This window comes from Azolla caroliniana, unplaced genomic scaffold, assembly GCF_043228905.1.
Source record: "Azolla caroliniana isolate FFs.n. ecotype wild unplaced genomic scaffold, voAzoCaro1.0.p SCAF_13, whole genome shotgun sequence".
NCBI classification, from domain to species: domain Eukaryota; kingdom Viridiplantae; phylum Streptophyta; class Polypodiopsida; order Salviniales; family Salviniaceae; genus Azolla; species Azolla caroliniana.
Window position 1 is genome coordinate 17,655,057 of NW_028230448.1, and position 16,470 is coordinate 17,671,526.

At 38.1% G+C, this 16,470-nt stretch overlaps 2 protein-coding genes across 2 annotated transcripts in view; both read left to right on the forward strand.

Annotated features, from left to right (window-relative positions):
- Positions 1-3,486, forward strand: part of LOC147856458 (putative inactive receptor kinase At3g08680) — a 5,227-nt gene extending 1,741 nt beyond the window's left edge. The window contains exon 2 of the mRNA XM_087329198.1: positions 2,779-3,486. Coding sequence (XP_087185324.1) covers positions 2,779-3,455 — 677 coding nt within the window. The 3' untranslated portion in view covers positions 3,456-3,486. The remainder of the gene's footprint in view (positions 1-2,778) is intronic.
- Positions 3,487-13,735: 10,249 nt separating this feature from the next.
- LOC147856459 (uncharacterized) lies at positions 13,736-16,014 on the forward strand. The gene has a single exon (XM_087329790.1). The coding sequence runs from the start codon at positions 13,919-13,921 to the stop codon at positions 15,461-15,463; it is 1,545 nt and encodes a 514-aa protein (XP_087185916.1). The 5' UTR covers positions 13,736-13,918; the 3' UTR covers positions 15,464-16,014.
- The last annotated feature ends 456 nt before the right edge of the window (positions 16,015-16,470 follow it).

Here is a 16,470-nt window from a genome sequence, read left to right on the forward strand (position 1 = left end):
CTTGGATAGACCGGTTGCATTTGGCCAAAGATTAGGAGAATTAAGCATAGAGATAGTAGACTCATTTGCATCAGCACCAAGTTTAGAGCCATGGATGGTTTTCGTTTTAGCGGAGGATAATCATGACCAAGGGTAGAGACGGAATATCTGATCCTGGATCAACAATTGCTAAGGTTAGAGATAGACTTGAGTCAGTCTGCATCTGTTAAACTTAGACCCATTTAAATGGCTTTGGCTTATCTCCATTCACAATGTGGATACCTAGATATGGTTTTAGACATGAGACTTAAGGTTTATGGATATATGAGGGCTTTCCTTCATTATCCTTCATTGTACACCCTTTAGGTTCTGGTTTGCTTGAATCCCACATTAAAGTACATGCATATTTAGATGAAGGCCCTATGTGTAGAATGGGATTGGTACCCCATCGAGATGTTAGTTAGTCCGTAAGTCTTGGATTTGATTACAATCCGAGCATTGGTTTGGGTAATGATGGCGATAAATTCTTAAGGAGTTTCCTGAGGGCGAGGACTCTCCAATGACTCGTTCGAATGCTTAGTGCGAACGAGATCTCAAGATTCGGTCCTCAAAAACATGTTGCTAGTTCTAGGTTTCATAATAATCTAGGTTGTATATTATCCACATACCCAATCCTTTATTATACATTGAGGGGAGTTTCCTCGAATGTGACCGCTAAGATTGGGGTGCTTAAAATGTGAACCTGAGTTTCAACCCTCACCAAACCCTGACTCTCTAGCAATATATTTATCACTCTCTTGATCATCCTCAAGAAGATGAAGCTTCATCATATTCAAGGCCTAAGTAATAGTTGCCAATATAAGTAATAATAGTGTCCCCCCCCCCCCCCCCCCCATTTGGATATATGGGTCCACAATGGCCACTTCACTATGGGGGAGTCCACTATGCCGACATGTACCCATGGCATATCGTATCTATGTACCCAAACCAAACTATTTCCATCCTCATAGTGTCCCTGTCAAATGGCATTGTGTAAAGAGGTGTTGCCCAAATTACATTTGTATGCCAACATGGGTTTCATTCATTGGAACCTATATTTTACGTCTATCCCTCGAGAAACTCAAATATATCGCTTTAATCTGGACACTACCTTAGAAACTCACACTATTAAAGTCTTTGATTGTACCGAAGCTCAAATTGTCTCGGTTATCGCACTTTGCGAAACCAAGATGATATGAGCGACCAAAAACGAAAATTTCAAAATGTTAGCGTGAAGTTCACTTCCTACCTACTTTGAAATAAAGGCTAGTGGCACATCTTGTTTAAAAGATAATTAGAAAAGAACATGGGTGGCCATAAATAGTACCAAAAAAGGTAGAGTTGAAGATAAAAGGATATTGTTAAGTAAAGGTGGCAAGCTTGATGAGAATGCGCGGTGTTGGTTCCACATAAAAAAAAGTGAAGCATTCGAAGGTTCACCAATGCATATGCATGCCAAGAGAGCTTTGCTATGTAACCTTTATTGTACCATGAACGGTAATCCTAACTTTGTCCAATAAATTAGATAGCAAATGCATGTCGTACCTTTTCTTTTCCTTTTCCCAAAACTCTTTATCGTAGTCTCTCGTATTCATTAAAGATTGTTGTTTGTTTTTAAGGTGTTTTTTTTGAGATAATCACCTTTTCTATCCATGCATTTTCTTTCTTGACTTCTAGACAAAAAGACATTGAAGGGAAAAAAAGGAAAATTTTGCTTTTAAAACAAGCCATGAATGCGAAGACATTGCCATGCAACAAAGTGTTGTTCTATCTACATTTGATAACATATACTTGTTAAGGGAAATTGATGAAATGAGAAAATCTTTATATAATACTTGTAGGCATGCTTTCCGCATTTATGATCTAATATACAATCGTTTTGGCATTAATGCATTTTACATTGTCCTATTGCAATGCAATTTACTTTGTTAGCTATTCAATATAAGGTAAAGTTTAATACCCCCTTTGAAATTGATTCATTCTCCAAAGGTAGGCAGCCAAATCCATGTGATGGAGAAAACTATAAAGACGTTATAAAGAAAAATAGAAACATGTATATGAAAGCGTAGCAAATATTGTGCATCATCTTTGGAACTTAGTGTAGTGGCAAAATAACACAAATACCTATTACAAACATTTGTATATATGTATATAGCTTTCCATTATAGTGAGTGATTATTTTGTCAATAGCTGTTTACAGATTGCCATAAGGAAACAATGTGATAACTTCGTGCTCACGAGGCTTGGAGACTTTAGCCATATGGATGACATTAGTGTCCTAATCAAGCTTTGCATGGGTTGTCGTGTGTTGATTTGATGCCCGTTATGAGGACTTTTATGTGCTGATAATCCATGTAGAGTGTTTTAAATATTATTCTTTGCTAACTCCGCGAATAGTTGCCTCGGTTTAGTCAGAGCCTTTTACATGACATGGTGTGGGTTTTGTTTTTAAACATCGTGAAATTCCATTGGATTGGAAACCATTAAAGCATCCCTCATGTTTGATGTGTTGGATAGAAATCATAAAGCATGATTAAAGTGTCACTGCATTATGTTAGAGCTTAAATAGGAGAAACTAGAGGTACTAGAGATAGACATGCCCCATCACACTATTGCTTGAGAGTGCCATCTAGACCTATAGGAAATGGGCCATGTATATATATATATATATATATATATATACAAAGCTACTACCCAATCTCACTTTCTTTTGCCAAATGGGCCGATATGACTGTGGTTTTGTTTTTTGGGTCAAAAAAGGTTCCCCCAAGAGAGAGCTGGACTGGGACACACGGCTCAAGGTGGCGGTCGCGACGGCAAAGGGATTGGCGCACATCCACGCGGTCGGGCCGAAGGTGGCACATGGCGCGGTGAACGCGTCCAATGTAATGCTGGACGAGACGGGGAAAGGGGCATACCTCGCGGACTACGGCATTTGCGGCCTATTCAGCTCCAATGTAGGGGCAACTCGAATGGCAGGCTACAAGGCGCCCGAATTGGCCGGGGGCGTGTCACACGCGGCCGTGGCCAGCCAGAAGGCCGATGTTTACGCGCTCGGGGTGGTGCTCCTCGAGCTCCTCACGGGGAAGGCCGCGTGGCGCACGGCGGCCGAGGAAGGGATGGAGCTCCCGAGGTGGGTCCACGCGGTCGTGAGGGAGGAGTGGACGGCCGAGGTCTTCGACCCCGACCTTCTCCGCCTCTCATCCACGGTCGAGGAGGAGCTTGTACAACTCCTCCACTTGTCCCTCGCGTGCGTGTCGCCATCCCCCGACAAGCGGCCCTCGGCCGTCGAGGTCATTGATGGGCTTCTTCAGATCCGTCCCGCCGCCCGCACCCCGACCCCGTCCCCATCCCCGCCTCCTTCATCCCTCTCTTCCTCCTCCCCCCAACAACTGGCTCCTCCTCCTCCTCTCACCTCTAGTGATATCCCCCCTTAGTGATCCGAAAAAAACCGACTCTAATGATGTCCCCCCCCATCCTAAGTTTGCATATGTCTTTGTCCATGGTAGCCAGTGACATTGACACTTTGTTCTCGAGTGGCATTGACACTTGTTATCGCGTGACATTGACACTTGTTCTCTCGAGCGACATTGACACTTGTTCTCGAGCATCCGCTCGATGCCCCTCCGCCCCCCCAAAACACGCCCCCCTTCGTCCACACGTACTCTTGCTAATCTACATTGAGAGATGCACTTGCTTTTTAGCACCAAGTTAGAAAGCTCATTCTCAAGGAAATTTCTCTCTCTTTCTCTATATATGTATATCATATATGTAATCTCTCCATATTTTGAATTTTACATTTATTCTCTCTCCTATGCACCCCATACACATGCTTTGTCCATCTCTTAGAAATAACTATCTCTTACCACAAACTCTTTATTCCAAATCAACATGCCTTCATAAAGATTGTTTCTACTCCAATCTCCACTCATTATAATGCTATTGTTTCTATTCATTTTATACCCATGCTCTGTCTCTTTTCTCTTACCTTCATTCCAAGAGATGCATCAATTTTGAAGTTACATAACACCATACAAGTTAGAAAACATGACATAGTTACTACATGTTAGAAAACATGGCGTAGTTTAGAACCAAATCGATGACTAACAAAAACTTGAAAAGCAAGTGTTTTCTTGCCTTTGTATCCAATTATTCATTTCTTTTAGAAATTTCATCACTTGTCTACGCTCGCTTTTGTGTGAACTTGATCTAAATGACCACTCCATCAATTTTTTGACCATTGACACTCGCAATTTCTTATTCCTTCATGGCAAAATCAATATATCAATTGAAACATTTTTTTATATGACAATTCAATCGATAAGTTGAAGTATTTAATTTTGTTTCACAATTGTCATGTTGATCACCGGTAAATGTTAACTATTGAAGCTTGTATATTGCACTTCATTTAATGACAACTTGTCATTTTCATCTAACATTGTTGTCTATCTATCATTTTATTTTTCACCAAGAGATGCACGGACCTTCTTACTACTTACACTTTGAATTGATGACATATTTTTCAATTTCGTTTTTTAATTGTGATGGCATGTTCCAATTTGTATTATATGTAAATCAATTAGATGCAAAGCTTGGACTCTATGAGAGATTCACGATCCTTGCACATGTTACCATGTACTTTAGAAATCGTCATTTAGAGGCTCAATAACCAATATGCATATTTACATGGTTTCTAAGCCATCATGAGGACATTCAACCACTTTCATATTGTGGACAAAATAATTATTCAGCTAGACCTTGTGATATAATTATTCGAAAGAGATATTATAACCGCTTCTTCCTTTTCTTTGTGTAGAAAACATAGTTATTCAACGTTGCACAGATGCCATAGAAATAAAATAACGATGGGAACGTGATAGTATCAATGTTAACCGTTTACGTTCCATAACACATGTTCTATTGTGAAAGCATATGTCAACCAAGTTGGATTGTCTTGATTTTCTAGACAGTCTTCGTTGTTACAATGAAATAAATTAACAACGAATGTATTTGTCTAGCTTCAAATAATTGCTAATGAGAGAAATATGCAATAAGGTTCGAGTTGTTATGTCAAAATGATTGTTTGGGATTTGTGCCAATTTGGACCTTAGATTTGTCTTGCTTTGAGGCTGTTCATTGATATTACACAAACTTTCATGATATGCTTCACTAACAAAACTTTAACCATCATTCCATACAATTGGTTAACATGCGGTGGCAATCCACCAAATTTAAAGAAGCATAAAACTCACTAAGAATGTAATTTTTATACATGTATGTGTGTGCAAGATATGGGCCTTCTTAAATTCATTATTGTTTTCTTCGAAGGGTGATAGTTGCCCACATACCCACAACTATTTAATTCGACAAAAAAGATTGGCACAGAGACCTTTGGTATGGAGACAAGTATCTAGTTTGTACAAGCATGTATATTTAGATTGGGCTCATAATTATTATTTGTGTAAACTTACCTCCCATTTTAATTCCTCATGATGGGAATCCTTGTATTCTTTGGATGTTCGCGAGTCTGTATGGTGACAAGATAAAGTTAATAATAAGCAAATAATTTATAAAGTTTGACTTGATTTCATTTGTGCCACACACTCATAGAACATGATCATACACCCGTTTTATTTATGAATTAGGTGATTAGACATAGCTCAAACTTTAGCTCCTCATGATGGAAACCTATATATTGTATTTCTATTGAATGCCATGACCTTTGTCGAGAGCACACTAATACAAGCAAAGGATTTGAATAAAGTTTGACTTGATTATTCTTTAGCACTTGCATACACGATGGCTCACCGAGTTATTTACACCTTTGATATTGTAATAATCTTGATCATATTATATCATATATGTAATATTCGAGTGATGTCAACATGTGCCAAGACGAAAACTGATAATAGACAAATGATTCCATAAACTTGACTTAGTTATTTTCATTTTACACCAACTAAATCGTACTTTATTTAGTGACATCACATGCATAAAGAGGAAACTAGTAACAAGTAGAGTATTTCATAAAGTTTGATGAATTGGTTTTTTAAAGAGCTCACACACCTATTTATTTAGGCTAACCACCTAAGGGAGGGCGATATGTCAAAATAAAGGTTGATTGATACGTCTTGTAAAAGAGATGGGTATACTCATTTATTCACTCAAAACAATTAATTATTTTTGGGGTTTTTGCCGTATTCTCCTATTTCTAATGATATGCTAAGAAAAAACTACACGACAAACATTCGATGTGGGGTCAATGTAGGTCATGTGGCACAAGCAATGCATTGACCTTGTCTAATCATTTTTGATGTGTAAACTTGTGAATGGAATTGTTGATGGAACAATTCTATGTACTAACCTCGATCATGCATCTGTGATTGTTGATGGGACAATTCTAAGTATTAATCTTGATCATTCAAAGATTTATGGTTATCAAACCTATAGTTGAGTATTTGATATATGGTGTTGGTGCAAGAAATGCAATACCATGCATACTAATTTACGTGGTCACAATACACTTATGAAGTCACTTTGTAGTTATTAAACTCAAGTCCTTATGGATCTTGAGTTAAGTACCTTAACCAAGTGGGCAAAGCATCAACAACCTTTACCTTAGTGTTCTACTTCTTTACATATTTACTTATTTCTTAACATCGCTAACAACCATACACTTTCCTTGGCATATGATGAATAATTATAAGGGTAGTTTTGTTGAACCTACATAAATCCGAAAAACCTTTAGAACTTGAAATGTTATCATACAAATTAAATGTAAAGATGAAGTTTAGGTGCATAACAAATTATGTGGAATATTTTATCCAAAAAGTAATTTGGGAGGTAGACTTCCTATAAGAACTAAATACAAAGAGAAAAATGAAGTCTTTATGACTTTCTTCTTATTATTAACAATTATGTCTATATGATAACTAATAGGCTTCACAATCGACACTTACCACACATTTTCTTGATTCATTTTATACTCAATCCTTGGTGTTGAGCTCCGATAAGGCCGCGGTTAAGAGCTATTGTTGATGCTTTCACAGGTTTAATTAATCTTACTTAAGAATTCCACACCTTATGCATTGTATCCTTGGTATCCCAAGGTCAATGCTCTTCAATCTTGGTAGAGAAGAGCACTTAGCCTTCTGATTGCAATCACATGTACAATAGACAAACTATTTTCCTTGTCCATCACACACTTTACTATTCTTATTAGCATTGTAGCAATATAGAGGAAGCAAAAATCGCGGAAAAGAATATATGCTAAATAAAGAATGAATATATGTTAATAGAGAGTTGAAGTGCAATTACAACAAGAGGGATTAGTATAACAAAAGTGATAGCTTGTGTGCTCCTAATTGAGCAAATATAGATTCAACTAATAAAGTAAAATAACCAATTAACTCTAGAACAAAATGCAAGGTCGGTTATGTAGGTAAGTTGTTACACCAAATAGATCAAACTCATTTACCATATTCAAGTTAGTTTTTTTCCTTGTCCGTATGTGTGAGGGTTTTTTGAGCTTGTTCACACCCAACATCCTCTCAAGCACTTTGCCTATAACAACTACATCATTAGATACCATCTTTTGATTGGAGAATTCCCACATTATTTTTGTATGTACTGCACTCCAACATAATCCAATCTTTAGGCTCTTGTTATAGCGTAGATGAGCGTGTGTGTGCTACTTGAGTGAGACTCGGGGGACTTGAATGTCACGTAAATGCGCGTGGTTATGCTACTCGAGCAGGATCCCCGGGAGTCTTGGACCAGACAATATATGATGATGTGTTAGAAGATTCTTCAGACCATGGAGACTCTATTCAAAGCATTTTTGGTCTGAAACATACTCTCGATTTTTCTCCATAACTCGTTTGCTTTGGTTTCATCACATAAATTGTTGTATAGACTCATGTCTATGAAACATCGGATGTATGCAGATGTCTTTAGATGCATGGCATCCCAGGTTAATGTATCTATGTTCTCGGGTTTGCTCGTACCATGTAGTACGCGCAATCACATGTCCTTACATACCAACATGTCCCTCATTTTGGACTTCCAAATGGGGTAATTGGATCCCATCAGTTTAATCATCTTGCCTAATGATTCATCCATATTCAAAGTCTTTGCGGAGGCATGAACCTCTACTCTGATACCACTTGATGGGAATATGGATACGAATCGAGATGATTTAAACTTCAAACACAATTAGCACTTGAGCCATCTTGATACCTACGTCTTACAAGTTTCCTAAACACGGTGACTCTATTCAAAGCATTTTTGGTTTGAAACATACTCTCAATTTTTCTCCATAACTCGTTTGCTTTGGTTTCATCACAGATCTCCTTGTGTGAATTCACTTTATATATTAAGTGGTGCAAAAGATTGAAGCGAAGAGATGTTGAAGGAGGTTTCTGATGGGAATATGGATACAAATCGAGATGATTTAAACTTCAAACACAATTAACACTTGATGAAACCACAAGACGGAAATGAGAGTACACCAAAAATTTTAACGTGGAAAACCCAAAATAGGGAAAAACCACAGGAATCGTAGGTTCCAAACAACTTCACTATATCTTTGAGTACAACAGAATACGACCTCACCAGAGGGGTGTATCTACCTCAAGGCAATGGCCTTGGTTACAACCTTCACCCAATCGGGTGGATAGACTAACAAGGATTACAAACTGCGTACGAATGCTCTAGGTTTTGACTAGAGGAATGTACAAACCTCAAGGTAGCAACCTTGGCCACAATCTTCACCCGATCGGGTGGATACAATAACAATAAGCACAAGGAATGTCCTAGCCTCAAGGCAAAACAACCTTGGCTACAATTGTCACCCGATTGGGTGGATAAACCAACAACAATAAGCACAAGGAATGTGCTTGTCTCTCTAGGATTTGTCTAGAGGAAATATATTAGCTTCAAGGCAACAACCTTGGTTACGATCCTCACCCGATTGGGTGGATAAACCAAAGAAAATAACCTTACAATTCTTCACCCAACTGGGTGGATAGAAAAACTAGCAAAATAGGAAACAAGAAAACAACCATGAAACGAAGTAACTTGATGCGAGTAGACAAGAGAGGTGTTGCACAGTCGTGGTTCTCTGTTAGCACAACCAACTCCTCACATATCTCAGTCTCCTCCACTTCGTAGAACACTCTTCCTCTTGTTCTCTTTCGTTTTATGTTTTCTTCTCTATTTTCTGTTTTTCTCTCTGTGTTATCTCTTTCACTCGGTGTCTCAATCTCTGAGTTCTATCTCGCTTCTTTTTCAATGCTCTCTTTCGTTTCTTATCTATTGTTTTTCTGCTCTCTATCACGGTTTTTTGTGTCTGCTCCTCTTCCTTCAGCCTTGTAGAGTAACGTCTCTTTTCGTATCTGTTTTCACACCTGAGCATACAGGAAAGACACACCAAAACAACATAATAAAACATATATGCATACCTATCCACACGTATGTGTATATATTTGTAAATAGGTATATGTTAATATACTTAATTATATTGTTTTCCCTTTTCAGCCCAAATGGCACTTAGCTTGTAGGTGGCTGTCAGCCGTCTCTTGACTTCCTGTCGATCCTCAGCCAGCTCTAAGTCGGCTCTTCGACCTCAGCCGGTTGTGGGCTCCTCTTGAGTGGATAGACCCAACAATTTCTTTGTTTCCTAAGCCTCGCCTACACCGTCTTTGTTCCTCTATCTTGATCACGTTCATTCTTCCCACACCACTAGGGTCGCGATATGATAACCTAGATCTTTAGCTTGCACCTTGCACCACGACGAACCGTTTTCGTGGCCTCATCTACTTCTTCTCAGTATAATGTTTGTGCACCAAGCATGTACCACCCTCGTTCCTATCATCCCTTGGTCAGGGAACTTTGGCCTTCCTTCTTCCGTCGATATGCTCTTGTTTTTGCCAAGCGCCATCTGAATATCGACCTTGACCACTCCTTGTAGCCTTGTCCTCAAGTAAATGCTAAGATTTAGGCTCTTAGATGACCACATTGCATGTTTCTCACTTCATCCTTTTCCGTGGTATGCTCTCGCATTAGAGTTGACCACCCTTCCTTCGATCTTCCTGCCAGTGCCCTCCTTCGAGTTGGATGTCATGATGACATCTGGAGGAACATCATTCGTTTTCTCCCTACTCCCTTGGCCCTCGTGTTGCACCGCGATGCTTTGTTTGGTGTCTTCATCATTTGCATCATCTTTGACCTTCACGCCCTCATTGCCAAATTCCTTCTCTTGGGTCTTACTTTTGTTCAAGCCCGACTCTTCGGTGATGAACCTCTCTCCACCAACTGATTTCCCCCCATCCACCATTGCCCAAGTGTCTACGACTATTGGGGAGAAAGTCCCAATCCGTTCGTTGTCCTTCTCCTTTGTTGTGTTGTCCATAGCCACTTCCTCCTTGACATTGTTGTTCGTGGTTATCACTTCAAACCTATGGCCATCATACCCATTCGAGTGCTTAACACTTGGAACTTCCACATCACAACATCAAATCTCGATGGAGAGGGTTTTGACTCACGAATAGAATCTTGATATCATCTCAAGTTGCCGTAAGAGAGGGGGTAGTTAATCCTCTTTAAATAGCCCAACTCTTAAGGCTCCCAAAGCTCCACATATTCACACAAGTCATACCTCCTTATGGATATTTTCCAAGTCCTAGGATAAGTTATTTCCCACTTTTCCCACCATTACACCATTCAAACTAGCCTTAAGAAATGGTGCCTAAGGATATAGCTAAAGGTGGAGTTTAAGAAACAAGTTTCAAGATTATAGTTATGTTAATGAGGCAAATTTTTCATGTATTAATTTAGTATAGTAGCGTTGTGTGTACCATTAAACAACACCAAAGGAACAAAACTCAAAGGAACAAAGAAATAACATTTTTCAATGAAGGTATAAACACAAGGACGACTATGACATGTGCACTTATGAGGAGAAATGGTGGAAAAGGAGTGGGGAATTTCCTTGTGTTATCAAATGGTGCTTGCATTAAATAAATGTATGTTATTTGACCACTGATAGCACCTTCATTAGAAGAGGACAAGAACTTTGAAATAATAAGATGGTAGGAGAGACAAAGGGAGATGGAAGAGAATGAAGATTGAGGTGAAAAACACGTTGAGAAAAAGCATCAAGCTTTGTATTTAGAGCGATCAGTGCAATAACCTTTTATAACAAGGATTAGACCCTAGTGTTGAGGGTTGACTTCATAACAAGCATGACCCCCATATGAGCCATGATGTATTAACTGTGCTACACAAACTTATGTGAACCAATATATACACACAAGGAATAATGGTGTGAATGTAGGAAGCATCATCAAGGGGAGCTCCATATTTGAGTTTGTACCATAAGAGAGTGGAACAAGGTGTATGAAGAGTTGCCTAGAAGGTCAAGAATGGTCTATGGGATTTGGTCAAGGTCCCATGTATTGAGTTCCCCAACAATGACAACCGGTCCATATGCATTGAATTCAACCACATTTGACTAGTGCATTTTTTTTCATGCCCTTCTAGTAAGATCCACGTTGAGATCATATTAGAGTGGGAATAACAAGATCCCAACATAGACAATTAAATATCCATTCAAATGATGCTTTGCAAGAACGAAATTATAGAGTAACATATTATTAATTAAGGACAATTTCTAAATAAAAGGGTTACTAAGAATGCAAACCATAAAATATGAGCATTCACTCCAAATATCTCAATGAAGCTATCGCAAAATTTTTAAACTTTGGTCAATATAGAATTCATTGAAACAAGTTTTGACATTCTATCTAAAAGGACAAGCATTGGTAAACTTTATGTATGCTAAGGTAAACCTATAAAATTTTCTATGATTGACGAGGCCACATTTGATATTTCAATGTATTAGGAGGCTATTTACAAAGGAATAATAAGAGTCCAAATTTATAGTGTTGTATGATTAGTAATAACAAATTGGGCATGGTGTCCACATGTGAAAAAGCAACATGCTCTACAAAGCGTGCCTATAAAGTCCTATATAATCAATCCATATGCAAGTTTGTAAGATTTTGAGACTTTCTCATGTCTAGGAGATTATAGATACACATAGCTTCAAGTTCCTAGGAGTGTTCTTCAAGGGCCAACTTTGATATGGATGTGTATTTGATGCTATCTAAATAATATAATGTGTAATAAGTTGACACTTGTGCACCATGATCCCTCAGAATCTGAGTTTTTGAGTTAGTTGTGTGTAGTTTTAAGAAATGGGGCTCTGGTTTTTGCAATAAGGCTAACCCTTTGAGGAAGAAGTGGGGGGCTAAATTTCCCTTCCAAAAAGTAAGTGGCTTTGGATATGTACATAGCTCTTTCCTTTTCCCTTTATCTTGTAGAACATGATGTTGGTTACTTTTGTTTACTAGCATGTTGTTAATCGTGATTCCAATCTTGTACCCATAACAGTGAACTCCTCCACCAACTCATGATTCTCATTGTTTCTACTTTCCATGCTTTAAAAGGCCCAAACTTAAAATACATTTTTTATATTTGACCTATAACAAATGTTGTACCACAAAAGGGTTTCATAGAATATTAAAAGCTTGCAGGATTTATAGAATCTAGATCGTACACACATGCAAATGTTATTGATGTATATGATTCTCATCCATGTGGTCATGGAGTCTGACTTTAGGTGTATTCAAACATAAAATTATGAGACAATTTCATCCAACTTTTTTGTTGGAATTGATGAGTGTTCCCAATGCTTTGAAGAATGGACAAGCTACCCAGAAGTTGCACACAAATTTGTTATAAATGCTCGGCTTCATGTATTTAGTCTTATGCAACTTTTGGCGAACCAATTACAATACACTCCTCGCATTATATGAGACTTGATTGTATGTTTGTGTGAAGGGGGCTTGTAATATATAAACAATTTGTAATCTTTTTCCCATGGAGATTCCAATTCACATTGATTGTTAAGGTTTCCATCAAACAATCCTTCTATGTTTGTTATGTTTGTCATGACATTGCAAGCAATTTTATGTACTATTTTTTCAATCTTCTTTACACTGACATGTTGTAAATATTCTTTATGGCTTTTCACCCCACTTTGGGGTTTCCCACTAGCAATTTAATGCATTGCTAAACATTGATTGTTTACATCAAATTGATGTTGTGATGTTCTCCTCATGTAATTACATCCTAAAGCACAAAATGAACATAAAAGCATTGCGTTAATACATATTATAAGAAAGAGACTCTGGATATCCCCACCAATTTGACCCCATCGATTGTCCCGAATAGATTCTTGAGATCAACTCAACTAATTTATAGATTAAAATATTTGAACATCATGATGGTATGCGGGTGAAGCTTGTGCATCACAACCTTACGTGTTCAATGTTGTGATTATTATCTCTTGGCAGCAAGAACCCTAATGATAGAAAATGCTTTCCATGACACAAGGGTTGAAAACAATAGCATCGATATGCTCACACTAAACATGGGTGGGCATGTTCCAAAATCCAATGTTCAAAGTTTGTGCTATGGATTTGTTGTTATATGCTTCACTAGGAGTATTGAACTTCCCACTATGGGTTGACCCTTAAAAACCGCCTTTTAACAAATTACAAGGCACAATCAACTTTACAACAAAACCACTAAAGATGGCCTTCCTTTTTTATAAGGTACTTTCCTCAAAATGAAAGGCATGTTGCATGGAAGTAAAGGGAGGACTACTAAACCTTTCATAACTTGATCATATATGCTTTCATTCTAGTCATTATCCTCTTTCACATTTATTAGAGTTAATTCTTCATTAAAACACTTCTAGTTATTATGAGCACAATATCATGTTTAGCTTCCTCATCCATTAAATATACGATCTCATTACTTTAATTAGAGGAATATGGCTCTACTACTTCTGTGGCATGGCTTGATCATACTTCAAGTGTTACAACCTTCACAAGGCCCATCTTCAAGTCCATTGCCAATCTCTAGCAATGGCACTAACACCATGGTCAATCAAACAATTGTGCCGGACAAAGCCATCTTGCCAGCAGGAGATGTATATACCACTGGATCAAGTTCGGATGTGAATCAAGCTCAAGAATCAACTAATTTAACCGATCAATACACTTCTAGTGATTCGTTTCGCCTGATCAACCCAAGCATCGCGGTAATAATAGGGATCCTTGGTTCTTTACTTTCACTAACACTAATCTTAGTTCTCTTCTATGTCAAACATTGCAAGTCAACTAGGAGCACACCAATGGTGAGCTTCTATAATCACGATCATAGGAGGTCCATCCTCAATAACTATGACAACTTTGGCATGAATATAAATATGATCAGAAATCCCCACTTGAGCTCTAGCTTTCACCTAGACTATCTATATAATCACCCACCATCCATGTTGGTCACAACCCGTACGGATTCGGGTATCGACCGAGATGTGGTAGAAGCTCTTCCCCTGTTCTCTTACTCTGCTCTCAAGGGCTTCAAGGATGGGCTAGAGTGTGCTGTATGCTTATCGAAATATGAGAACCCCGACATCCTTCGTCTTCTTCCTGCGTGCAAACACGCATTCCATCTCGAATGTGTGGATCTATGGCTCTTGCATCACTCCACTTGCCCTCTTTGCCGGCACAAAGTCGAGCAATATAATGCCGATAGCTTATACAATGGCAACATCTACATGGAAGATTTCTCATCGATGATGATGCGTAACGACAATGTTGAGGTTAATGCTAGTGATGAAATTTTGATGCCATCGCAATGGCACTCAAGTAGGAGGATTAATTCCGCATCTCGGCATCTTAATTCGGCATCCCAAAGTGTTACTTCCGGAATTTCTTGTAGAGCTACTTCACTCGAGAGGTCAAATAAAGTAGAATTCTATGTTCAAGATAGAGATGCAATTAGTGTGAATGATGGGGATGATGCTCAATGTGATGCGGAAGGAGAGGGGAGATCCAATAACCTTACTTTGGAGGATATACCTAGTACTACTAACTCTTCATGGAGGAAATACATTACTTCGGATGGGCCAATGATCACTAGTGGCGCCGATTATACTCGTCCCAATGGGACTTTGTCATCAATAAAGTCAAGTAGTAGTAGTAGTAGTCATAGTGGTAGTAGTAAAGGAATTAATAGCATGTGTGATCCTACTAATTCCCGGAGGCGAGAAGCTAGTGATGGAGGTGATGATCAAGCCATAAATTATTATGCATTGATGAGGAATATCATGATGCATGATGACCATGCACGTTCATGGAGGGTGGGAAGATATAATGCAAAAGGTCGGGACGATCATATTGTATTGAGTAAACCTAATTGTGATGAAGATCATATTCTCGAGGAGATGGAAAAGAAGAGGCTCTACCATAGAATCAATATTAATGTAGTCTCCGGCCAATGTAGTACAAATGATGAAATCTATCATGATTGAGTTTAATTTGTGATAGAGGTTCATGTGGTTTATTGTATTGAATCGCAAAGCTTGTACCAATCGAGGTGTCCCCTCATAGATTACTATAACTTAAATTCAAACATTGTAAAAGTAGCTACCCCATCAAGGTTCTCATGGAGGCTTACCCTAGTGAAAGATAGTAGTCCATTTTCCATGGGATTTTTCTTTAATACTTGTGAAATATGCAATGTGTTGTAAAGGTTTGAAATACAATACATGAAATCTTCATGTCTAACAAAGGATGTCTTGATATTTTCTTATAGATTGTGTTCAAATATCGTGAGGGCATTGTAATTACTTAACATTAAGATATTCTCAATTTATTTATCTTACAATAATCGCCTTAGCATTAATCTCTCATATTAATCCACTTACCTTACCTTCAATATATTGTTAGGCTCTCATTAAGCTATATATAAAGTATTCTAATCCTCTCGTTAATATCTTCTTAAAAACCAAAAGTAACCATTAATTTAAATACCCTGGTGTATTATTTTGCCAACATTAATATGAAATTATTCATTACATTCTTCGTTCTTTTTGAAAACGTGATTACAAAAAAGAACATGCATGAAATTTTGCTTATTTTTATGAATATGCAATCCCACTTGACACATACACATACACACAAACTCACTTTGGCTTGGTTTAAACCAAATGGTTTATACAACAAGCCTTGATAAGGTTGCCATTGGCAATACATTCATCTTACGTTTGTTATGTGCAAATGATGGCTTCAGATGGCAAACCCCTATCCACAACTTGGAAAACTTTTGCATACGTATGTTGAGTGTGAAGAGCACCAAAGTGACACATGCATCATGTACGATAATAAGCCACTAAAGACCATAGAAAACATCAAATGCCTTCGTCTTGATGCTCCTTACAAGTTACAATCAAGGATACAATTAATTTTATGTTAGTCACATCTAAGAAAGAGAAAATATAACTTCCTAAGAACTAAAAACAACTAGAAGATATGAGAA